Here is a 25,567-nt window from a genome sequence, read left to right as displayed (position 1 = left end):
TTTGTACATCAGTAATAAGAGATTAACTTTGCACCGAACTGTGTTAAAAACTAGCTGGTATGAATCCTCTTTTTATGAGTGAATCACTTTTAATCAGTAAGACCCCTCCACAGCTTTGGCAGGTGAACAGCTGCTACAAAACTTTAACATGTTATATCTTGCTTGTTTAAAAAAAGAGTAAAAACAACAACTTGCAGTCTGGATGCTAAGCTAAGCTAAGCTAAGCTAATTATATTGAACATACAAACACAAGAGTGGTATCATTCTTCTCAGTTAATTCTTGACAAGAATAAAAATGGTTCTCAAGTGTCAAGATAGATAGATAGATAGATAGATAGATAGATAGATAGATAGATAGATAGATAGATAGATTAACAAGACCCAGACAAGTAGAAAAATGTAACCTTTACTTATTTACAGATTGTACAGAGGTACTGAGTGACAAGGTAGTATTTACAACACAACTAGTAGCTTAGAAACCCCTGAACTTATACACAAGTGAGATACACAGCAGGGAGACCCAGAGGACTACACACCAACACACACCATCCACCCAGTATTATGTGTATATGTGTGTGCACCCAGGCCAAAATAAGAACTGTGCTGAGCCTGGGAACATTTTCCACACGTTCCTCATCGGCGGCTGGGCTTGTGCAGGAGCCGGGGAGCGTTAACCATCCAGGGCCCCCGGTCAGACACGGTGCACTAACCAGGGTGGAGGGGAACGTTGGTACGTGCAGCCCAGTAGGTCTAACTCAGGGAGAACTCAGGTGTTGCAGCAAAATAGGTACCACCAGAAACACGAGCACGTCATGCAATTTAAAAAATAAAAAATAAATAAAACCAAAAAAGGTTGGTGTAAAAATCTCTGTGATGGTGGACATACAAAACTCATTCTGCACGCTCTCTTACCCACAACAGTACAGACGCAACATGTGTGTGTTTGTGTGTGATTGTATTTGTGTTATATGAGTAAGAGCCAGGTCAAATGTTACGTGTGGGACGAAGAGAAGAGAGTACAGAAAAGCATACACACACACACAAACACACATGCACACGCACACCACAAACAACTTCTAAATACACGTATCATCCTCTGTCTTATATAAATGCCTGCATGGTGTAAAACACACACGCACACACACACACACACACACACACTCGTTCACACTCAGAGGTGAAACAGCACAGACTCGTAGTGGAAGAGAACTATGTGGGTGGGAGGGGGTTTGTATTAGCCACACAGGCTGGACTATCATTATTCATTGAGTGTGATTCAGATGAGAGACCCAGCTACGTGTGGCTAGTTAACTGGTAAACCGACCAGGATAGTTAACTAGTCTGTTAACCCAGCAGTGAGGACTGTACAGTGAGGTCCCAACCAACCAACAACACAGCAGAGGAAAAGGGGGGTAAAAAAATCACAGAAGAATCTAAAACATGCCAGTCTTTTTTTAAGGAAGCAGAATAAAAAGCCACGTTGTTATTGAAATGAATTTAACACTTAATACCATTCAAATCAAACAAATGAAATCAGTTTCTAACATTTAAAACAAAGATTTCTCTGTACAGAAGTATAATATTGCAACCTGATATTGTGCATATAACTCACACACCAAACCTGTTAAGATTACCAAAAGAGGGGCAGCGTTCACCGTTCGAAGGTGCGTTTTTTCAAACTGTCTTGCATTCTTTGCAGCCATATATATAGATATATGTGTGTGTGTGTTTATGTGTGTGTGAGAGAGAATAGAAAATAGAAAGAAAGAGAATAGAGACAGATGCTCAGCTAATGGGATATCAAGTCCTTTTTCCATCAAAATCCTTGTGCCGAAAAATCAATGCCCTTACTCAGTAGATTATGGATTTCTAGAACACTCATACACACATTGCCAGCTCGTCGAGTGTGTACGTGTGTGTATGTGTGTGTGTATGTGAGTGAGCATTGCCTGTGTAACGAGTCACTTTGCAAACTCTCCGCGTTGCCACATGACGCGACTCTCTCTGCTGAAACACAGCACGGCGTTCTCGCCAACAGAGAGAGACATGAGTACCAGCTACCCTGACGCTCGTCCAGGAGTATTAATTTGATGAGTAAATCTGCAACAGTGATGCACTCAGCCTCTAAATTCACTACGGAAACATTAAAATGGGCCTTGACTTTTTTTTTTCTTTTTTTCTGTTCAACATAGAAAGTTACTAGAAAAAAGTACTGTATCCTACGAGAGCCGGTGCTGAATCTGATGAATTCTTACGACTACTGATATTAAGTGATTTCCAACAACATGTTGAGTTTTTAAAACACCACGACTGAACTTTATTCTTCTGATACTCAATCTACTCTATAGAAAGAAGCAGGGAAGGAGCAAAAAGATTAAGGTTAAGAAAGTAAACAAAAAAAAAAAAACAATGAAGGAAGAAGGAAAGGCTAGAACAACGGATGAGCACAGTAAAGGTTTTAGAAAAGAAGAGAAAGATTAAGAGTTGGTGTTGTGTATACTGTATGATGTTGTACCCATTATCTAATACTGTAAAACTTCTGACCTCACAATGGAAACTGACAGAACTGTGCCCTTAACGGTGCCCTAAAACCCAATGTCAAAGAGAAATAAGAGAAAAGAAAACATCTATCCAGCGAATGACTGAGAATATTCATATTTTTCGGTATAAAAGTGTTTTTGGTCAAACGTCTGTGTTAGGTGGCAGGGTATAAAATCTACAAAGTGCACAAAGAGAAGCTATCTTATAGCCTCGACACACACACCCACCCTAAACTACTATCCTATACTACTGCGTGTGTGTGTGTGTGTGTGTGTATATGTGCATATATATATATATATATGTATGTGTGTGTGTGTGTGTGTGTGCGAGTGTGTGCACATATGACCCTGTATAGGAGTTTAACTGTAACACAGGGCAGTAGGAAGCATGCAGTATGACCTGAAGGCTAGCTAAGAGAGGAAGCAAGGATGCTATAACCGTATGTCTCTAGATCTAGAAACACTAGAACACACACTCTCATCCTGAGAGGCGTTTACGGGCGGCCATGTTTGGTCCACTTTTTGGAATGTTCAATTAACTGACATCAACGAATACAAACAGTCGCTAGTTTTTCTTTTTTATACCCCCCCCAAAAAAACCAAACACAGTGTGTGTGTGTTCGAGTGTTTGTACATCTGCGGGCAGGAGCTGATACACCTCTCAGACCTGTGTTCAGACCAGCTGCCCGCCTCCCACTCTAGTCTATTACATAGATAGTAATTTCCATTCAAGTCAAGGATTACTCTAGTGTAGTTTACTACTCTTTAAGCCATGCTGGCAGTGCAGTTTGGAGGCTCAGACAACATAGGGGTTGACTGTAGAAATCATAGTGCAACAGGAGAGTCCTGGAGAGGGGCGGGTGTGTTTACGTGAAATATGTGTGTGTGTGTAATCTCAGAAAGAAAGGGCTTTTCTGTGTCCCCTTCATCTCCAAGAGGCTGGTGAGAGGGCGGGACAGGTCGGCTCTTCTTCTAAACACTCCATCGTATCTTCCATCAGATCCCACTGTCGCTGTTAGACTCTGTGTACAGTGTCCCTCTTATTCCACCAGGATTTCGATCTGTCTTGTCAGACGTATTGTCAGTTTTTGCCTCGTTGCTCACAGCTTGGGGCTAGTACACACACTGACACCCACACACACTCTTCATCTTGTAGTGTGCCTCCAGGTGTTCCCTGTGGCCCCAACCCTGCCCTATAGAGGGTGTGATAAAGAAATGGTGATTTATTTACTCAGCATCACCATTAACCTTTTAGTCCGGAGCAGACCTTCCTGTCTTTCACCTGTGTGTGTGTCTGTGTGTTTTTGTATATGTGCTTAGAATCAGAGCTGCCTGGTCCGATCACACACACACCTCTTTCTTGCATGCGTGTGTGTTAGTGTGTTTCAGTGAGAGTAAGTGTGTTGTGTGTGACTCTCAGACGTCAGACTCGATGCTGGGCATGCGGCGGTAGAGCCGGGGCCGGTTGCCGCCTGCGCTCGAGGCTCGCGGCGCTGTCACATAGCTCATTGGCTGAGAGGCAGCAGGTGGGACCATGTAGGCCATCACAGGGGGCTCCTGCTGAGGGTAGAACACTTGTTGGTCGACATGGCCGCCATGCTGGTTGACGTGATGGCTGCCATGGTTACCAAGTGTAAGCGACAGCGGCATCCGCTGCTTATAGAGCTCGTGGGCAGAACTTCTCTGTGGCATGCGTGTGACAGCCTGGGGGGCGGGATCTCGTTGTGTTGTGCCAGGGGCGGACTGCAGGAAAGGATTGTGAGAGGGCCGGTCGGGGAAGAGACTCTTTGAGCGCCGGGGCAGGGGCATTGGGGCGTCCAGACTGTGGTGGTGGGAGGGTGACGGAGAGGGCGGGCTGCGGCTGCTGAATGGACGATCAGAGCGCATTGTTAGAACATTAGCATAGGCCCCCTCGTCCAGGGTCAGCTCCCTCTCCCTATCTCTGTCGGGCAGGCTCAGCCCCCGCAGGTGGGTGTGTGGCTGGGACTGCCGCTCGGGAATGTTGTCCGGAAGCATGTTCTCATAGGAGTGCTGACGACTCAGCTGGAGGTGCTGAGCCGACGAGGAGGTGGGGAGAGGAGATGGCGAGGGAGGAGAGGGCTCGAAGTGGCTGACAAGCCCGTCCCCTTCGCCCACCAGGCCCAGCTCGCTCTGGGGAAGGTAGTGTGTAAACATGTCCCCGCTGTGTGGGTGAGTGTGTGTGTGGGAGTAGTGTGAGTGCAGGTGGTCTTCACTGATGTCATACAGGTTTCCCAGGTGGGCACAGGCATCACAGCGAGCCTGTGGCGAGCGAACGGTATAGAGGCCGGAGTAACCGCTCAGTTTGGTCAGACAGGAGCGACAGTGACCGGGCCTGGCAGCTTGTGTCCCCGAACCTGCACTTGAAGTGTCAAATGAACCTCCAGCCTTGTCCTTCACACTAGAGGAAGAGAGGATGACAAGGATTATACACAAAAAGACAATATGAGCACTTGAAGCAAGTTCTTGTGTGTATTTCCTGCTGAATGTGATACCTGCTGTGTGTGTAGGTGCTGTACTTCTTGTCCTTCAGCGAGTGCAGGTCAGCCTCGGCGCTGTGACTGTGATGCAGCAGGCTGGCGCTCAGCTGCAGAATGGGTGCGTCCGCCTGGTGGGAGTGTGTGTGAGTGTGCGAGTATGTGCTGTCAGGTGGAAACAGGTCAGGAGGGTAACTGTGGTCGTCACCTCCTCCCTGGCTGTCTCGCTGGTAAGGGGGAGCTGACTGGAGACTGGCCTGGTCTGAGTCAATGGAGTAGATCTTGGATCCTCCGCCCCCACTTCCTCCCCCTCCTCCTCCCCCACCCCTCTTCCTCAGCTGATTGATAGGCTTAAATCCACCCCTCGCTGCCATGGAGTCAGAATCTTTGTGTGACTGCGGCCGGCTGGAGCACTCTGAGATGTCGGAGTGCGGCGGCTCTTCGGGCAAATAGCGCTGGCTCTTCATTGGTGGAGGTCCGGGTCCAGATGCTGGGGCGGGACTTGCGCTGGGACCGGGAGATATGACAGTGGGCTGAGTCTTCAGTGTCTCCACGCTTTTCTTCCACAGGGCTCGAGGCTTCGATGCAGAGCAGGCCGGCCCGGCCATGCGGGTCTTGCCGTTGTCGTTGGTGATTGACAGCTGAGGCTTGTTGGGGCTGGTCTGGTGAACGGGGGCTTTTTGTTGCGTGGGAAATGGCGCAGCATTGTTAAGGAGGTTTTTGTGTCGCCCGGACAATGACAGGAAACCCTGTGGACCAGCGGCGTTGCTATAGAGACCAGGACCCTTCGGAGGCAGACTATGGAGTGAGTTACCTAGGAGACAAGGAGAGATGCACCTCAGACAGCAAATACAATAGATGGATGTTTGGATGGATGCTCAGCCAGTTAGCTGATGCATTATCTATAGCCCTGGCACGCTGTGTGTACAGTACCACCTAATGTGTTTCTAATCATGAGGTGAGCTTGTGCAGGACAGTCAATGTGATTACAGCCTGGAGTCCACAACAAGGTGAAGGGAGTCACCTTTACTTATGCATACACAGACTGTATAGAAAAGGCAAGGTAACCTCTGTACGTGTGAGCAATGTAATCACAGCCACCACGGGTAGAATACAATGTAATGCAGAGTGTACGGTGTGCCGTGTTTGACAGTATGGCAGTACCTTTCCCTGACATCATATCTAGGATGCTAGGCTGCAAGAGGACAGTGTTGCGTTTGGGAGAAGACATAGCAATGGACTTGGCAGACTTAAGCAGGTGCAGCATGTTGGCTTGAGGACTGAAGTCCAGCTCAGGAGCCTTCTTCTTCATATCTATGTGAACGCCATGGATACAGCTCCATATACCCTGAGAGAAGCAGAGAGAGAGGAAAGAAAAAGATTAGGAAAGTGCAGCACGGGGAGATAACAGGAATAGAAGACTTCATTCTCAATCCTATGAGTTAAAAAAAAAGAAAGAAAGTTCAAACGTGCACAAGACTAATTTCCTGGCAAGGTAAATTAGTAGAGACCTCTGCATCCTTTCCTCCAGTACGTTTACTGCGAACCTTAACCTCATTTTGTTTTGTAATGTGGCAAGAAGAGATAATCGCCACATTTTTAGATGAACTGCTTTCAGAGGCGCCTAGAAAATTAAATTTAGGTGATGATGTCACTGGAGGGGGCCTTTGAGTGCAAGGAGATGTTCTTCCTAGAGCCACTTAACCTCCAGCATCGCAGCTCTAGCGGCATGCACACACTGAGAGACGGACACACACACTCACTCGCAGACACACATCACACTCTTTTTGTACACTTAATGTGTTAAATGCTGCTCGTCTGGAATAAAAGCCCTGCCTAACACAGAGACATGACATATGAATAATGGAAGAATGGTCTGTCTGGGTGTGCCCATTTCTGCTTTGTGTATGTATATTTAGGATGATGTGTACGTGTGCATCTGTCTACCTGTCTGCCTGTGTGTGAACGTGTGGTCAAGCCTGTCCCTCACCTGACTGCACCTGAATATGTGAAACTATTTTTAACTTTGTTAGACTACACTTATGTATGCATGTGTGAGTGTGTGTGTGTGTGTGTGTGAGAGAGAGAAAAAAAGAGAACTTTGTCTGTATGTATATGAGTGCGTGTCCACGTTCTCATCCTCTTAGCTGTTTGAGTCCTCTATCCCGCTGTCCATATGCGCTGCAGTAAATTCATCTCTACCTCAGCTGGGCTCCATAATCGCACTCCCTCCTCTTTTATCACACACATACATACACAAATTCCCTCTATATCTAAACAGTAACTATTGTACGTGTTTCATAAAGACGTAAATATACAGATGTCCACAGATTTTCAGAAACATTTCAAGCATTCACACAACTAAAAGTCCCTTTTGCGCGTTCCTGTTTGCATTTTCGCTGCATCTGAAGAAGCATGAAGATTAGGCAAATTAGACAGATAAAGGATTAAAAAATCGACTGCTTTGTTTGAGATGTGTTTTTTTTTGCACACAGTGAGACAACAACAAAGCAACTGTTTCTGTAATTTACTGCCTGATGTTTGAATTGATGTTGTTAAACACCACAAAGGCTCACCACTGTTATTCTTCTGCTTCAGTATGAAGCCATGTTGAAACAATTTGCAAATATAGTTATGTTTCTCTTGCTGAGTCTCTGTGTGTTTAGCCCACTCTCTCTCTTCACTCTGCACTCTTATTTAGAGCAGTCTGCAAGTCGGCTTTGCTGTTTGAATGTCAATAACATTACAAGAAATTCCCATCCTCGGTCCTGATATTGATATTGCAACAACCAGTGATTTCTTACAATCTGAATCAATGCTATACATCAGCTGTGGCACTCTGGAGGATGGTGTTTGATGAGTAAGTGGAGTTCAGCAGTGAAAATTCTAACAGCAACATCTGAAAGCACTGCCTCAGAAGTGGAGGGGGCAAAAACCGCTTCCCAGGAACCAAAACTGGACCTACTTCCTGCTGTCAAAGTGCAGGTAAGGTTCCTGCGGAGGGTTCCTGCAGTGGAGAGGGGTTGTTAGAAATGCTTCTTTTCCCTCACCCTGCTGATAGTGAAGAGCAGACCGGGCCTTCCAGAGCAGACACCAGTGAAGCAGTATCTTAGCCTCCAGTAAAAAAGGTGCTCAGAGATGAAGGTGAGGATGGAGAGGCCCATGGCCGTGGCCAGCATGTAGAAGACCCCTGCCATGTTGTCCACGTCCAGCTGGCTGGACATCACCTCATTCTTCTCATTGTGGCAGATCCCAGTCAGCCACTGAGCCTCAAGCTCCTCCATCTCACCTGTTGGAAAGGTAGAGAAAAGACAAAGTGTAGGTTTAGGATGGCAGCAGAGGGTAGGGAAGGAGCGAGGGGGTTGGGCAGTAGAGAGAATATGAGGTGTGGTGGGAAAAAGGGTGTATCATTACAAGGGAAGATGGAGAGGAGAGGAGGGGAAAGAGGTGAAGTGGTAAATAGATCGTAATGGAAAGGAGACAGGAGGTGGAGTGAAAAAAGGGTTGTAGGAGGAGGGAGAAGAATTGATAGTGATGGACTGATAAGGAAAGATGGGAGGGATTATTATCAGATTGAGTGTGTTTGTGTGTGTGTGTGTGTGTGTGTGTATTTTGAGCATGCGGGTGTTTGCCCTGAATAAAAACGGCCGGGTGTGAAGCAAAGTGCTTTAGTGGTTTCAGCAGTTTGATTTCTGTCTGGCTCATTCTCTTTCTTCCATTCGCACCATCTCACAGCTTATTATACAGAACAATCTGGAGGAGTAAACATAACAGGACACGGTGGGCACACACACACACACACACACACACACACACACAAACCCACACAGAGTAATGATGATGAAATGGTGTGTTAAGACTAGCCCCTGATAGCTCTCTGACAGAAGGAGGGAGGAGAGAGGGAGAGTGTTGGGGGAGGGGGAAGACAGAGAGAAAGCTGAGCGATGGCACAACTGTAATAACACTTAAGGCCTGTAACAACTTAGAAACGTAAAATTCAGTGCAGCGTGACTGAGACGATGCAGAATGTTTTGTGTATGAGTGCCTCACCGTCTCCTATGATGCCCAGTATGGCCAGATCAACTAGCCGTTTCCAGTAGGATCCTTTCTGCAGGGCGATACCATAACCAGTGGTAGCGAAGATGTAACCGCTGCCGATGGTCACCAGCTTACAGCCGTCGTCTCTGCCGGCCATGTAATTCAACACCGCAGCGTCGTAGATGAAAGCATCCAGCTTTCTGTAAGAGAAGCACACACTCTGGATTTACTATCAAGAACAGGAATGTCTGCAGTAGAATTTATGTGGATTTTCTGCAGTTTTTCTGGGTAGTCTACAGGCTATTTCATTTAAACAGTTCAATGACGGAGAGTTACCATTTGATTGGACTGCTCAAAACTCACACACATACAGAACCAGTGATGAAGGCTCATGAGCAGAAACTGGCATGCTTTAAAGGAATAGTTAAATATTTTTGGGAAATACTTTCATTCACTTTCCTGCAGAGAGTTAGATGAATGGATGAATACCGGTCTCACATCTGCTGGTAAAATATGAAGCTACAATGGAGGCATAAAAACTAGTAAAAATACAACTTCTCATTTTTGCATCTTTTTTTTAAACAGATGAAACAAACAATCTATAACGTGTTAATTAGGTGGATTTTGTTATCCTTGGTCCGAGGCTAGCTGTTTCCCTCTGTTTCCAGTCTTAATGCTAAGCTAAGCTAACCAGCTGCTGGCTGTAGCTTCATATTTACCATACAGACAAAAGAGTGGTATCAGTCTTCTTATCTAACTCTCAGCCAGCAGGCAAACCATGAGATGGTTTAAGGACAAACAAAAGAAAAAACAATTTTTAATCAGCAATTTTTTTCTCAGTATTCTGTGATTCCATGTGATTGCACTATATTGCACTGTATTTGTGCTGTGTCTTCAACTGATGCTAAAAGTGGACTATGTGAAATTTGAACCATCAGACTTCAGTGCTGAAGACCACAACATTGGAACTTGACTACTGAACTTGATAATAAACATGTGACTGTAACAGTGTTCCTCAGATCCACAAACAAACCTCTTGGATTACTGACAACGCTCTGTTTTCTTGGAGCTGGATTTTCTCATGCAAATCAGATTTGGACTCGGGCTATGACTGAGAGTACTCTCCAGTGTGTGTGCTGGAAGAGTAAATATTCACGCACACCAGGATGTCTTTGTTGGAGCGGAGCTGCGCTCTTTACTCTCAGGTTTTGTCATTATTCTGATGTGACAGGGTGAATTCAAACCAATCCCCCTATGTGGACCAGATATATCTGAGCTCAGCAAAAACAGAAGTTTGATGTATGAGTCTTAGCCAAACACAATGTAACCAGGACCTGATGGAATCGGCCTATATATATATATATAACAGCACAACCCTGTTTTTAACTTCATTATGAGGAAAAAAATGATTTTATATAACTGAGTGAATATGCCTATGGTGCTAATCAACACCCCTGGGGCCCTCTAGATATGTACGCATAAATATAAAACACTTTGAATTAAACTGTTCACCAAGGGGCATACTGTATGTTAAATGAATACATGGAGTTTCTGTTGTTGCAATAGTTTGAATTTTGTTCTTGCACAGAGAATCCCAGGCTAATATTAATGTACAATATTCATACACATCAAAACAATATAGATCCACTGCGGTATGTGCAGCATTTTACTTGTGTAATATACTGGAAGCCTGAGCCTATATTATGGCCTGACTGAAAATTTGACTAAGGCTCTAGTGTTTACATTTTATTTTGTCCAAACAACCATTTTTGCACCAATGATTCTGCTGAACACATTTATTATATAGTTTTGTCATTGTATAAACAAAGCCTAATATATGAGGTATGAAAAACTAACCATTATTAAACCTCTATATGATATGCAGTATCAATAAAGTAATTGCAGAGAGGTAAAAGCAAAAAGTAAAATTATGTTTGAGAAAATACTCTAAAGATCAAAGCACGCAAAACTAATGAACAAATAAAAGCACTGCAGCCATCCATCCATTACTGTGTGTTTAGAATGGAGAATAAAGGTAGAAAACTCCACAACAAATTACATTCTCTCTGTTTTGGCAGCTCCCTCTTTCCAGCAGCAACAAGACTCTATAATGAGCACTTGCAGACAGCGTCTGCATTTTACCGTCAGTGACAGAAACACTCAGCACAGTTACTGCAGCATTTTAGCATGAGCTAGCTCTGGGCCCCATGGGGCCAGGTTTCTGTGTGAGGCAGTGTCTTTTTTTGTTTGTTTTCACATGTTCTTAAGCATACATGCTGTCTGTAAACAGAATTACCCTCTCAGGTATAATAAATCTCAACATGATGTGAGTTAGCTTGACAAGTTTACAGTACCCCGTCTTGAGGCTGATCAGTGCATCCTGGACGCCGTTCTGATGGTATTTGGTCATGTACTGATGCATATCTGGATAGTTCTTCCTGATGTTGCGCTCGGTGCTGCCATTAGGAACCGTCCCGAAGCGAAATGGGGGGGAGTAGGAGTATGGGCTCTGGAACTGCAGGGAGAGAAAGAAGGAAAGGAAGAGAGACAGATTGTTTAAAGAGGAAAGTGATAGGAGTAGACAGGGGCACAAAAAAAAGAAAAACAAAAAGCCTCAAAGACAAAGAGAGGGAATGAGAGACAGCGAGAAGAAAAGAGTCAACGAGGAGGGAAGAAAGTAAAAGTAAAAGAGGGAGCACAAGTGTTTAAATGAAGGAGAGACACACAGGGCAAGGAGAGAGGAGGAATAGTGGAGAGTGACAAGAAGAGACAGAGGAGAAAGGAGGAGGGAGAGACAGTGGAGTGGACTCATCAGTCATCATCATTGTGTGTCCAGTCTAGCGTAAGACTGGCTGGGGTTCTGCTGACACTGCCAGCCTCTGCAAACTACACACACACACACACACACACACACAAACACAAACACGCACACACGTCTTTGATCTATGCAGCCTATGTGTGTGTGTGCGCCTGTGGGTCTGCTGTGCTGGCAGTGTTAGTGTGGTGACAGCTACGGCCAGAGGGTTTGGGCTGTTGAAGCCCAAGGGCGCTCCCTGGAGAGTCCTGTCTGGCCGCAGGGCTGGCATCCATTACAAGAGCAACCCTGACTGTGAATGCGTTTAGTTTCTTGTGTGTGTGTGTGTGTGTGTGTGTGTGTGTGTGTTTCTGTGTGTCCATATATGTGTAATCCCACCTTCTTGTCAGACAGTCCAGTGACTTGGTCCACAAACTCTTCCTGGATCATGAAGGCAGCCAGGTTGGCAGTGTAGGATGCCAGGAAGATCACAGCGAAGAAGGCCCACACTGACACAATGAACTTACTGGTGGTGCCCTTTGGGTTCTGCACAGGCACAGAGTTGTTGAACACCAGACCCCACAGCAGCCATATGGCTTTACCGATGGTGAATGATGGACCATGTGGGTCTGAGAGAGAGAAAGGCAGGAGTGCAGAGGGAGTAATAAAGAAGAAAAAGTGAGGAAAAGATTATGTGCTGAAAATCCAAGAAGGGCAAAGGCAGGTAAAGGAGAATGAAACCTTAACCTCACATTTTCAGCTGCTGGCAAGTTGTGTAATAATGTAGAAATGTATAATGCAATATACATTTTTGTTCTTTCCCTGACCTCCTTTTAAACTGCATAAATCATCTAAAAGAAAAACTGCAATAATGTGATTTGTTATTAACCTGGTGCTGTATAATGTGGCTGGACATAATGTGTAGATGGAGGAAGAGAAAGGCAATTAAATTTTACAGGAGGATCAGAGGGGTAACATTGTAAAAAATGCAACAGTGTTACTGGCTTTAATTTTTATTTATGTTTACAGCTCACAAATTTTGTAACAGACATTGTGGACAACGTTTACTTGAGTTAGGAACATGATCAATAGGTGAAGACAAAAACTATTTTGGCCGAGTCGCTTGACCTTTACTTCTAGCAAGTCAAAGCCACAAAATAAATGTAGTGAGTAAACCTCTGTGCACAGGCTGATATGATTTCCAACTGTCTGGCACAACCAAATGAAGATGTTTTTCCAGACTAATGTTTTATAAGGAAAAGAAAAATAAAACAAAACAAAAAAGATTATGAGCTTGAAACATTATGTTCCCCAATAATTCCAAAGTTTGTAGTTGGAAATCAACCTTTAAAATAAATCTGCATGAAATATTCAAGTTTGTACGTGTATAGAAAAGAACTGTATTTGTGAAAAAAAGAGACTTTGCAAATAAAATCTCTCTGATATCAGTAGTGGGATCCATACTTTAACTTTAGCATCACTCGCAGTGTGGGAACTTTGAGTGCTGAGTCTTCTGCTTTGTATCTATACACATTTTGTTCACTTGTGCACTTCTTTTTTCACAGGTATCTTTGTGTAACCTCAACACTGACTGACCTCCCCACAGCCGAAGCAACACAATTTGATTTTCAAAGCCTGGAGCAGCAAGCCAAGTTCGAGCAAACTCCAAACTGATTTCAATCGTTTTTGTGATGCTTTTGCATCTGGTCTAAAATGTATTTCAGCTGAAAATGTCTGTACATAGGGTAAAGCCTTGAGCTAAGTATTGAAGGAATAGTTAGACATTTTGGGAAATATATTTATTTGCTTCCTTGCTGAAAATTAGATTTAAAAAATCACTCCCATGCCTGTATTTTTAACATGAAGCAACAGGCGGCAGCTGATTATCCTAGATTAGCATAATGACTGAAAACAGGGGCAAACAGCTAGCCTTGCTGGTTGGCTGGCAGCCTCACAGTAAGGACAGGTCTCAGGAAATACTCAGGTACATAACCCCATAACACCACCAAGGATCATTGATCAAGGATATCTTTATTATCCCCGAGGGGAATTCGCGGTACGGACAGCAGTAACCACACGACCATCAGACAAACAATAACACATGGATAATCAATACAACATTAAAAAAATCACCCTGAGTTATTTAAAAGGCCAATAGCAGCCAGCCCCTGCATGTTGGCAGTATGTCAATTTTCACTTTGGTTTGTTTAGATTAAACAAACTAAACTATTAGTGAGCTTTAAATGTGAAAAGATTTTGTTACCTTTAGACAGAGCCAAGCTAACTGTTTGCCCCATGTCCAGTGTTTATGCTAGGCTAAACTAACCAGTTACTAGCTTTAGCCTCATATGCAGACATCAGTCAAATTAATCTTCTAATCATAACTCCTCCCTCGAAAGTGAATAATTTAAATTTAGAACTATTCTTTGAAAGATACAACATAATTATAAAATTACATTGTTGGCATTTGTTATTCAGTGTGCAAGATGAAAAACTAGTAAATTAAACGCATAGTACACACTCACTGAGCCGTGTTCAGAAGAGCTGAAAGCATAATTGAAGCAAAAATATTATTCACTTTCTACACCTGGATTGGCCTTAAGCTCATTTAAATGTTAAATTAAGCTAAATTTTGTGTGAACACAACATTAATCTCCAATTCACTGCCATCAGGGCAGCTCCAGGTTCTAATTTTTGATGATGCCACAGATTACAGTGTCTGTGACTAACTTTGGGATAGAGAGAGAGAACTGTTAATGCTCTGTAACATTAACTGAAATGTCTAAAGTCAGAGCAATAATAGGTCACTTCTTTTGCCTCAGGGGAAGCTTGGATTTGTGCTTCTTGCTCTGGGGAGAAGCGATTGGTGTGATAATCCTGATCGAGTCTGTGTAAGCCTACCTTTGCCTTGGGCCAAGTTGCGGTTGAAGCCCAGCGGACTGACAAACTCAAAGAGGAAGACGGCGATGGCTGTGACAATGAGCAGCATCACAAACATCATCACCCAAACTGATGCACTGAAGGGCTCTGAGAGGAAGGAGAGAGAGAGGGAGAGAGTTAAAATCGAGTACATGACTGGAGGAGCAGGAGATGCATAAAAAAAGTGAGGTGCAGAGAAAGAAAGAGGAGACAGACTTGCAGAAATAAAGGAGAAGAAGAGGCAAGAAAAAGAGAGAGAACAAGGATGAGGGAGAGATAAAGCGAGGAAAAGATGATAGAGAAGACATAGAGAAGGGAGAAAGTGAGACAGACGGAGTGAGAGAGGAGAGAGAGGAGGGGAGGAGAGGAGAGGGAGAGTTAGTCACAGAGAGTTTGACGGAGCACATTTCCATATTTCTCATTATTCCCTTGGATGAGAGCTGAGAGAGGGAGAGGCCCGGGGCGGGGGGAGATGGTTGTGGAAGGGGGGGAGAGAGAAGGAAGGAGAAAGAGAGAGAGGGAGAAGGGGAGAGGGAGGAAGGGAGAGGGGTGGAGAGAGAGTGAGGAATCAAACTCCGAGTGATCTGATGTGCCCTGCTGTGGGCATGTGTATGTGATCTACTTGTGTGTGATCTATGCGTGTGTGTGAGTGTGAGTCTGCATGTGTTTGGTGTGTAGCAGGGCAGGAGTTCAGAGAGCGGGATGAGTGCCAGAGACACTGAACCCAGACAAATTATGTGTGTGTGTGTGTGTGTGTGTGTGTGTCACTGTATGTGTAAGTATGTGACTGCCAGGGTTAGCCAACCCTGAGAGATTGTGCGCTGAGGTGCCTCTAATATGAGTGCGAGAGATACTGAACCGTCACTGATACCCTGGCCCAGGCTCAGCACACACACACACACACACACACACACACACCCATACAATAAGCTCTCATATAAACACACACACAAAGCATTCACCCCTTAACATACATGCAGCTGAAGCATATTCATTCTCCACACACTCTTGATTCCAGACGCAAACTTCCTGATATATTCCTGCAGTATCACACACACTTTCTTTCTCCCTCCTCTTACACACATGAATACTGACACATGGCTTGATACACAGGGACCAACACACGCATGGCCCAATACATCCCCTCGCTCCCCGCCTCGCTCCAATGACAATATATTAGGCAAGCACAGAGGAGCGCTTCAGTTTATAGTCATCTGAACAACTGGAGGAGAGGAGGAAAGAAGAGGAGGAAGGAGAAGAGTAAAGAGGAGAAGAGAGGAGGCGAGTATCAAGACTGGTTTGTCTGAGCTGACTTTTCAAAAAAAAAAAAAAAAAAAAACAGCTGGCACGCTCCACTTCCACTGCTCTGGTAGAAATATTAATGTGCTTAGGGTGTTGAGGCCCAGATAAAGTCAGAGTACAAGTGGAATTTGGCCAGCATATACTGTCTGAATAAAATATTCCATTTTATGTGCGGGATTTTGCCAACATGTAAGCACCTCCCTTTTCTCTGCCCCGCAGTAGTCAGCTCACTGGGGGACAGGGGGAGAGAGGAGAAGAAAGAGAGAGAGAGAGAAAAAAAAAACAAAACAAGCAAATTTATGGTTGAGGAAGAAGGAGAGATAGATTTACCAAGGAAGGCAGACGGAGAGACAGTCCCATTGCTCCGAGACACCATGACGCTGATGCCAGTCTCCACAAAGGGCACAGAGAAGTCAATGACCTCTGACCTCTCCTCATTGATGGTCAATGAACCGACTGCCATTACTGCTTTCTTATAGACCACCTGGAAGACAGAGAGAACAATGGCTATATTGAGCGCATGACTCACATACCTACGCTGACAGAAATAAATATAGTGAGCTCTCTATTTGGACAACATCATACAATTCGTCTTTTGATATGTTCCTCCTTTTTATTTTGGATGTGAAATATCACAGTGACTGAGGGTATGAGCGCAGAATGTCAGCTACAGTTGCAGGGCATTTTCAGCCATATCAGATGAAAAGTAAAAATACAGCTGTCTTTTTCATAGTGCCACCATTTTCTGGGTGTCTGGATGTATTCTGACAGACGGAGATTCTGCTCATAAAGCTGTCATTTTTAGTATCCAGTAAAACGTTATGTTTTTTCAGATTTAATTGTCTAAAGGCTTCCAGCGGTCTACTCTCATAAACATTACCACAATCTATGGATCACATTGTCAGGAACCATTATCAGACGTTTTACATTTACATTTCAACCTTTAAGGATTTTACTGTGACAGCACTTAGCTTTAATCTAATCTGTGATTGGATAAATCACTTCCAGAAGAGATAAACACGAGCGATCAAGTGAGCCTCAAGGTATCCACCTCCCGTTGAAGAGCTTCTTAAACCTGTACTATAAAGCTGCAATAAGAAATATTATTGACCATATATATGTCAATAATTCTGTACAGGTACAAATTAAACACTGTGACTTTATGATGACAAATTAGCTTTTTGTGGTGACACACAAGTCATTGTGTTTGAAAATATAAACCATTTTGACCCCTAGAAACAGACAGTATGATATGAACAAACCTTTTACAGTATCAGAGGACATTACATCTTATATTTTGCTGTCTTGTGTCTCAATATGTGTTAAAAGATCTGTGAAGCAATTTAAAGTGTAAGCACCTTCTAGTTCTGTGTTGATCTGGGTTGACAGTGAGGTGACACCTTTGTTTACAGTTGGATCACAGATTGTAGATTTAAAGGATAAGTCTGGCAATACTCCTTTTTTTTCCAAAAAAAAAAAAAAAAAAGTGAACAAATCTGATGAAAAGACCAAAATCAACAATGAATCGATCCTTCTATGAAGTATTGTCTGTGTATCCAAAGCCTGATATGTCTTATTCTTCTGTGCCACAGACCTCCATTGTTGTCTAAAAACTATTAAAAACACATCAGTGAGATACTCTGTTGCACAGGGTGACACGTTCCTTCAGTGGGATGAACATGGGCGGTGTAGTTTATTTTGCATCGATCTCAGACACATTGTCCTGGGAGCATAAATACTCACTAGAACACCAAATGAGTTTTTAATCCGCGGCTAAAAATAGTCAAGAAATGCAGTATTTACTTCCATTTGAGCAACATTTGCAAAAAACTATGGCTGTTTCAAGAAACTACTGAGCCTTTTAAAAACTGAAACAGTATATTTATGACCCCTTTTTAAAAATTGCTACAGGAACAAATGGGCTTAGGTCTGAGTTTAAAAGACATGGCATTTGTTGACAATAAAAAACACAGAGCGACAGCTTTATCCTTCAATCATTATATTTCAAAATAATTCCATGTAAGTTAAACAAGCAATGAAGTTGAAATACTGAGAGGTGGTATTTTGCAGTTGAATGATTCTGTGTATTTAATGTGCCATTTTAAGGAATGATTTGACATTTTGAGAAATACTTTATGCTTATTTTCTTTCTTGACGAGGTAACAAGATCGATACCACTCTCATATCTGCTACAGCCAGCAGCCAGCTAGCTTAGCTTAGCATAAATGCCTGAGGCCTTATTAGTGATTTTTATTGGTGCTAGTGGGTGGATTTTTGTCACAGTTGGACAGATCCAGGCGAGCTGTTTCCAGTCTTTATGCTAAACTAAGCTAATTGGCTTCTGGTAGCATGAGAATGGTGTAAATATGCAAATAAAGTCGAACTGTTTCTTTCAGTTGTTCTATACAAAGTCAGAGACAGACTGATATAGAGTAGTAGTAGCAGACAGAGAGACAGATAGGTGGTACCTCTCCAACCATGCCGTTCCAGACGTTGTTGATCTTCTTGCCGTGTTTTCCATTAGTCACCAGGTAGAGGTCGTAAGTAAACTTGACATTCCTTGCGATCTTCTTCAGAATGTCAATGCAGAAACCCTTGCAGCACTGCTTAATGTAGGAACCTCCTGATGTGCTATTACTGCAACACACACACATATGCACAAACACAATTAGGTCATTTTTTATAACAGAGGACATTTCAGTGTTATACAAGGAAATGTGTGGGGTGAGACTGTAACTGTACTCTCGTTGCCTGTTCGCTTCACATCTGGTGGTTCCATCAAACTGTAAAACTAGAATTATAACAGTGTAGAGTAACCATAAATACTGCTGAAGGGCAGATAGAGCTTGTATAGTGTGTGAGAGTGTGTGTGTGTGTGTGTGTGTGTGTGTGTGTTTCCCTTAGTGCCAGCTAACCAAACCAGATGAAAACACAGGGGTACTGAGCAGATGCTGCCGGGCTTTAAATAGAGCTGGGCTCTGCAGAACAACCAACCCACATGATTAAAATATCAGCTGTCCTTCCCCTCATCTCTCTCCTCATTCCTCTACTCTGTCCTTTTCTCCCTTCCTCCTCTCCTCTGTGTTTCTCTCCTCCTGTCCGTAAGGAGGTACAGTACTTCTCCAAAACTCAGAGTGTACCTACACACACCACTGCCACAAAGACAAAGGATGCACACAATGGAAACGGATGTTTAAGTAAACTTTTCTGACAGCCATCCCTGAGGACCCCGGAGCAGTGAACTAAACTGAATTGTTGAATCAAATGATTCTCATAATCTATTAAACCCCACCAGCATTTTCAAAAGCATTTCCATGAAAACTTAATTCCGTTCCCATGTCAGCCATCTTTTGATGTAGCATATATGAATCGGAACAGTTACTCTGTGACCTTTTCATATGCCATTTCAGCTGACTCCAATTCAAGAGAAAGTTCATAAAGAACGAGAGGATTCACACACAGAGAACGACTGTCAAAGAACCGAAACATCAAAGGATTGAAAGATCTTTTAACAGTAGTCAAATGTATCCGTGGCACTGCATAATGTGTGTGTGTGTGTGTGAGAAAAAGAAAGCAAGCATAGTATAGGCTACATACGTGTGTGTGTGTGTGTGTGTGTGTGTGTGAGTCAAATGTATAGTATATGCCTCAGGTGTTCTAATGCACACATACTGTATACATAAGCTCTACCCAGCTGAGCCCTCTCTGTGTCCTTATGCCACTGTGTAAACACACACACTTACATTTACACATAAGCAAACACATACACGCACATGCATAATGACAATGATGGACTCCCTGGGGTATGCATCCAGTACATCTGTTTGATTCACATCATACTTTTGTATCAACAAACATACACAAATAAAGTGGAAGTAGTGACTGAGTAAATGTAGCACTTATGGATGGCCGGGCGTACTGTATATGCCCATGTATGGGTGCACAAATAGCTGGACGCACCGACAGCATATGTAATGTAAGAGAAGGGCCTAGAAGAGACTAGTCATCTCGCCTCTGCGACCACGCAGACAGCTACAGCGATCGCTTCGGAGAAAGGTTGAGAAATCTCGGGTCAGGTCACAAGTTAAACTTTGAATGCGCGGTGATTCAGTCGTCTAATTGTCCGTGCCTACAGTGCTCGTTGTCATGACTACATGGATCAGAATCTCGACGGTTGTTGTGCTGCATCTCCTTCTCTGCGAGTCCCTCTGACAGGAGAGCTTTTAATATGGTGGGTTCTTTTTTTTTTTTTTAAAGTATACAAAGCTTCAAAGAGACAGGGGAGAATAAAGAGGGAGAAATCCTAATGATTATCTGGAACAATTTAAACTATTTTCTATTATCTTGTTGAAATGTTGACAATCGTTGAATTTACGACAATAATACTGTCACTTGTGAATAGAAGACTTTAGAGAAGATGGATTCTAGTTGTGCATTTGGACAGAGTAGTGGCTAGTGATCAACCAGAAGCACAATACTGACACAGTACTGAGCCAGTGACAAATAAACAGATGAGCTAAGATGTGAACTAAATTGTAGAAATTAGCAGAGAGAGAGGAAAAAAAGCTGCCTTGTCCCGTCATGCATAAGCTCTTATTGAAGTGTCCATTATATAGAAAGTAATTGGAGAAAAACCCAAGGTGTAAAAAAAAATCTGAGGGAAGATTCTTTCACTGAGTATTTGAGAAATATTTCTGCATTGTTTGCACACTTGAGAAGGCTGCAACATATTTCAGCCAGTAGAATAATGTCTTTTAAGTTTTTTTCCAAACAGAAAAGCCCATTGTATTGTTTGATGTGTTGCTGATGAAAGACGGTGCTTAAGCTTTGAGCTGATACGAAATCTTAACAATATACATCGATCAGCCACAACATTAAAATCACTGACAGGTGAAGTGAATAACATTAATTGTCTCTTTACAATGCAATGTTCTGCTGGGAAACCTTGGGGCCTGACATTCATCTGGATGTGACTTTGATACATGCCACCCAATTTAACATTGTTGTAGACCAGGCACACCCCTCCCATGGCAAATGCACTCCCCGACAGCAGAGACCTCTCCCTGCAGGACAGTGCTCCCACCACACCACAGAAACTGCTCAGAGATGGCTCAAGGAACACAATAAAGATCCCAATTCTCCCAGATGCAAATCTGATTGGACATCTGTGGGATGCACCACAACAGGCCAGATGTTGGAGGCCCCACCCTACAACCCACAGGACCAAAAGGATCCGCTGCCAATATCCCAGTATCCGACACCACAAGACACCCACAGAGGCCCTGCTTCCATGCCTTGACGGGTCAGAGCTGTTTTAGCAACACAATGGGGACCTACACAATATTATGCAACTGACTGGTGTATAATCACAATCAGAAACTGAGGTTAGAAATTAAATTCCTGAGGTAATCTACAGAAATGCTTCATTTGTCATAAAATAAATCAATTCCACGTATGATATTTAGTTTCATTGTGATATGAATTTAAATTAGTTCAGTTAGAACCATTGTCATTTGTAACAAAGGATGATTTAAGGCACTCAGCCCACTGCTATTGTTGCAGTGGATAAAGTGATACATAGAAAATGAGGTGGTGAGTGGTGAGGTGGAAAAAAACTGTGTATATATATATATATATATACATTTAAAAAAGTCACATTTGATGAAGTAGCACAACAAAGTCAATATGAATTTGTGAAACATTAAAATTCCATTAGCTGATACTTTTATCGAGAGCGACTGTGCATGGATAAGAGATAACGAAATATAGCTGGGATCACATCAGATAAGGACATGCTAAAAATAAGAGGGGAAAAATCTAGGTAAACAGGTATGAGAGATGTTTTTTAAATAGCAGGTGCAGAATATGGGAAATGGGGATATTCAGGGGAAAGAGGTTTTTCTTTTTGCAACAGAATAGATATGAGGTAATCCTGCTGTCCCGCCTGGAGTGGGAAGGACATTTCACTATAGAGGAGCATTGGAAAGAAGAGTCAAGGCCAGGTGAAATGATGACATAGCTGCCGCAGGGAGTGGAGAGCTAAGTGGCCGGTTGTAGCAGAGCACAGGCTGGAGAATACGGATAGACCATAGCCTGCAGATATGGGCGTGCGACTCCCTGAGGAGCCTTGAATGCCAGGACCAGAATTTAGAATTTGATGTGAAAGCCGCCGGCAGCCAGTGGGGAATGTGGGGAGGCAACAAAAGAGAACTTGGGGAGGGGAGGTTGAAGACAGGGCAGGCTGCAGTGTTCTGCTGGATGGTTTGTAGCTGCTGAACAGAATAGTTTACGAGCCTGACTGGGCGAGAGTTGCAGTAGTCCAGATGGGAGATGACAAAAGGTGGGGCAGCGTCCTACATTAAACAGCCTTTTATTTTCCGTCACCAGGTACAGCTCAGGCTGGAGCTTATTTATTTCTTTACAGTTTTTTAAAAAACATATATACTGCACATTTGAAGACATAACTGTGTGGAAGACAAAAATGCCATAAAAATTTGAATCTTATTGTGAAATTTAATCACAACTAAATACTTCAATTAATTATTTAATTCTAAACTTTACATATTCGGATAGAAAATTAAAGAGTCCAAATTAACAAAGCTATATTCTAGTTGCTTAGATGTAACTGGTAATTTCTGGATCATTTAGACTATGTCTTATGTCTGTCAGTCATATGATCCAAGAAAGAGAAGTTCAGATGACAGCATAAACCCTGATCATAAATGGATTTGAAAAAAACAAAAATAAATAAATCCAAATTTTGGAAATTGCATTGCACAACTCGAAACACAAAAAGTTCAGAGATAATTAAATTTCATACAGGTGTTAAGTTGCTTTTTTTGCTTCCATACAAAGCCACATTTTAAATAATGTAGGCACTCTACATACTGCATACAAATAATAAAAACATAAACAATATTGAAATATGGTAATGAATAATACATGCATAAGATGAATGTTACTGTTTATAGACAGTATGTACCACAGGGGACAACAATAAGCAGCATTATTAATTAGTAATTGCAGTACTTGAAACAAGTAACATGTTCAGAACATCTACAAACAGCACAAAATTCACACTGAATTAATAACACAATGAAACAAAGAACACAACAGGCAACGCACGCAATTACAGTGGCAGCAGACACAAAAATCAAGTACACCGACAGATTGGCATTAGCACCCTGACAGCAACACAGAGCAATTAATTATTAATGCTGACAGAACTGATTATCCATGAACCAGATGAGAACTACTTTGCCGGTATGAGTTAAACTCTCTGACAGAAGTTGGCAGAGTTTTACTGTTGTGACCAAGAACACAAAACAGTATGTGTAGGAAAATCACTGATTTACATCTTGATTACTGTTTGACTCCATTACTGTAACTTTTCTTATGATATAAACAAATAACACTAAACAGGAGTTACAAGTCTGGGTAAAGAACATGCATACAAGTTGTAACATGGAGTTTGTGAATTCAGTACTAACTGGTGTTTCAGTGCCGCTGTGTGCATATATTACAGCCACATACATTTGGATCTCAGTCTGGAGGACAAACAGATGGTGAGTCATTATTATATAAAGTGAAAATGAGTGGGCCCAGTATAGATCCTTGTAGAACAAAAGTGGACAAGCAAAGGGCAGCTGATTGACGATTATGTTCTCAGACAGATTGAGACCAGCTCGAGGGGTGTGATTCCAGTCATTTAAGACAGACTGAAAAAGAACAGTAGAAGTTGATGGATTACAGGGGAAGTAATTCAGAGCGCCAAAAATGCCTTCCTGATATCAAAAAACAACACAGCCTTTCTTCAACTTTGATTTTATTTGTTCTAAAAACAAGTAAGTACCTGTCTCACCTCCTGTAACACCTCCAGTTCAGGGTGTGTAGGCCTTTTCATGTTCTGGATGGAACAAGTGTGGCTTTCAAATGGCTCTTGATTTCATGTGAGTAGTGGGTAGGTAGATAAATGTGGGTGTATTTGTTCACCAACACATCAAGCGTGGGGGTACTTACTCTTTGACATGTTTGCGGCAGGGCACAGAGTTTCTCATGCAGGTGCCGGTGAGGATGTCCACGTTGTCAACAATGACGAAAGGTTTCTCCTCCAGGGTGACGATAGAGAGATGGTTCTCATCCGCATCCTCATCCCCGTAGGAGTTGTACCTCGGCCACACGGGAAACATCAACGACAGAGTCCCGTTTTCCCAGCGGCCCATCTGTGTGTGCGCGCAAATACACACAAACACACAGAAAATCAGAAGACAGCCATCTTAATTAAAGTGTTTTGACTGTTTAATTTCCTTCCTTCTTTGTAAATAGACTGTATCCAGTTGTTACCTTCTCCCACTTCCTCTCACTATTCAGGACGATGACAACCAATTTGGGGTTGGCCTGGTAACCATCTGGAGTAAAGGATAAGTCTCGCCCTTCATTCCACACATGCATCATGTGTCTGAAATACATGGGAGAAAAAAAGGAGCGAGTAGGAAGCTGTTATTTGCTTTTGTTTTGGATCTGTTGTGAGTGTTTGCGAGTATGTGTGCACAAGAGTAGATACATTTGAAATAACAAGTTAAGCACTCTGTAATCACTGCAAGAGTATCCTCTTCAAATCAATGCTGTCTTCACCCACTGCGTATGCATGCATGCCCGAGTGTGTATGTGTGCGTGCGCACATCTATTTGTGTGTAGGAGGGGGAAGAGTCAGAGGCCACATATCTCTCCCATCAACATTCTGCATTGATTTCTCCACAGATATACGCCTGAAAGACAAGTCACTGGTGCAACAAGGCTGCCCTCACTCTCTTACTCACTACAGTTATCCTGCATACGCAAACAGATCCTTTGCTGAAACATTTACACACTCGCTAAAGTGAAGCAGTAGAGAGGAGTAAATGAATCAGTATCACACACAGAGATATGGGATTAAGAATACACTCGCTCCAGTAAAACAATTTTCAGAGGGAGAGGATGTTCTGAGTGTTAAGACTGGGATACATTGAATTCCCACGGGGGGGGGGGGGGGGGGGGCAGGCCTGTCTAAGGAAGTTTACTAAAAAGACCAAAATCACAAGAGGGACAGCAGTGCAACACTTTTTCTTTGACGCCTTGTGTTCTGTTTTATTAGAAATGGTTTGATTTGTTTTGACACTGTGTCAAACACGATCGGATGGGTGATGCTATATGACTGAACTATCATCTGACTAAATCTGAATATTTCAAAAGTAAAAAAAAAATCAGCTTTACATCTGCTTTACAGACATTTATGAATTTGGCACATGATTCCAGTTTCACACATACAGAGAATTATTTACTTTACTTGTGAGTCTTGCTATCATTTATCTAAACATGCATTAAATGCATTTCTTTATCTGATGCTTTCGTTACTCTAAAACAGAGTTAAAAAACGGAAAATTAAAACAACACTTGTTGTTTTGTAGGTCAGACAGGGCACAGGGCCACAAAGGATTCAT

At 42.8% G+C, this 25,567-nt stretch overlaps 1 protein-coding gene across 1 annotated transcript in view; it reads right to left on the bottom strand.

Annotated features, from left to right (window-relative positions):
• Positions 1–390: 390 nt before the first annotated feature.
• The window catches only part of grin2ab (glutamate receptor, ionotropic, N-methyl D-aspartate 2A, b), a 94,610-nt gene continuing 69,433 nt past the window's right edge, over positions 391–25,567 (bottom strand). Inside the window, exons 9-20 of the mRNA XM_018699795.2 lie at positions 24,432–24,546; positions 24,108–24,310; positions 18,557–18,725; positions 16,419–16,572; positions 14,769–14,894; positions 12,267–12,496; positions 11,428–11,588; positions 9,086–9,273; positions 8,086–8,324; positions 6,200–6,383; positions 5,054–5,849; positions 391–4,959 (exon numbers count right to left, since the gene is read on the bottom strand). Of these exons, the coding sequence (XP_018555311.1) occupies positions 3,957–4,959; positions 5,054–5,849; positions 6,200–6,383; positions 8,086–8,324; positions 9,086–9,273; positions 11,428–11,588; positions 12,267–12,496; positions 14,769–14,894; positions 16,419–16,572; positions 18,557–18,725; positions 24,108–24,310; positions 24,432–24,546 (3,568 nt within the window). The 3' untranslated portion in view covers positions 391–3,956. The remainder of the gene's footprint in view (positions 4,960–5,053; positions 5,850–6,199; positions 6,384–8,085; positions 8,325–9,085; positions 9,274–11,427; positions 11,589–12,266; positions 12,497–14,768; positions 14,895–16,418; positions 16,573–18,556; positions 18,726–24,107; positions 24,311–24,431; positions 24,547–25,567) is intronic.

Source organism: Lates calcarifer, linkage group LG5 (assembly GCF_001640805.2).
Source record: "Lates calcarifer isolate ASB-BC8 linkage group LG5, TLL_Latcal_v3, whole genome shotgun sequence".
NCBI classification, from domain to species: Eukaryota; Metazoa; Chordata; class Actinopteri; family Centropomidae; genus Lates; species Lates calcarifer.
This window is presented reverse-complemented; position numbering and strand designations above follow the sequence as displayed.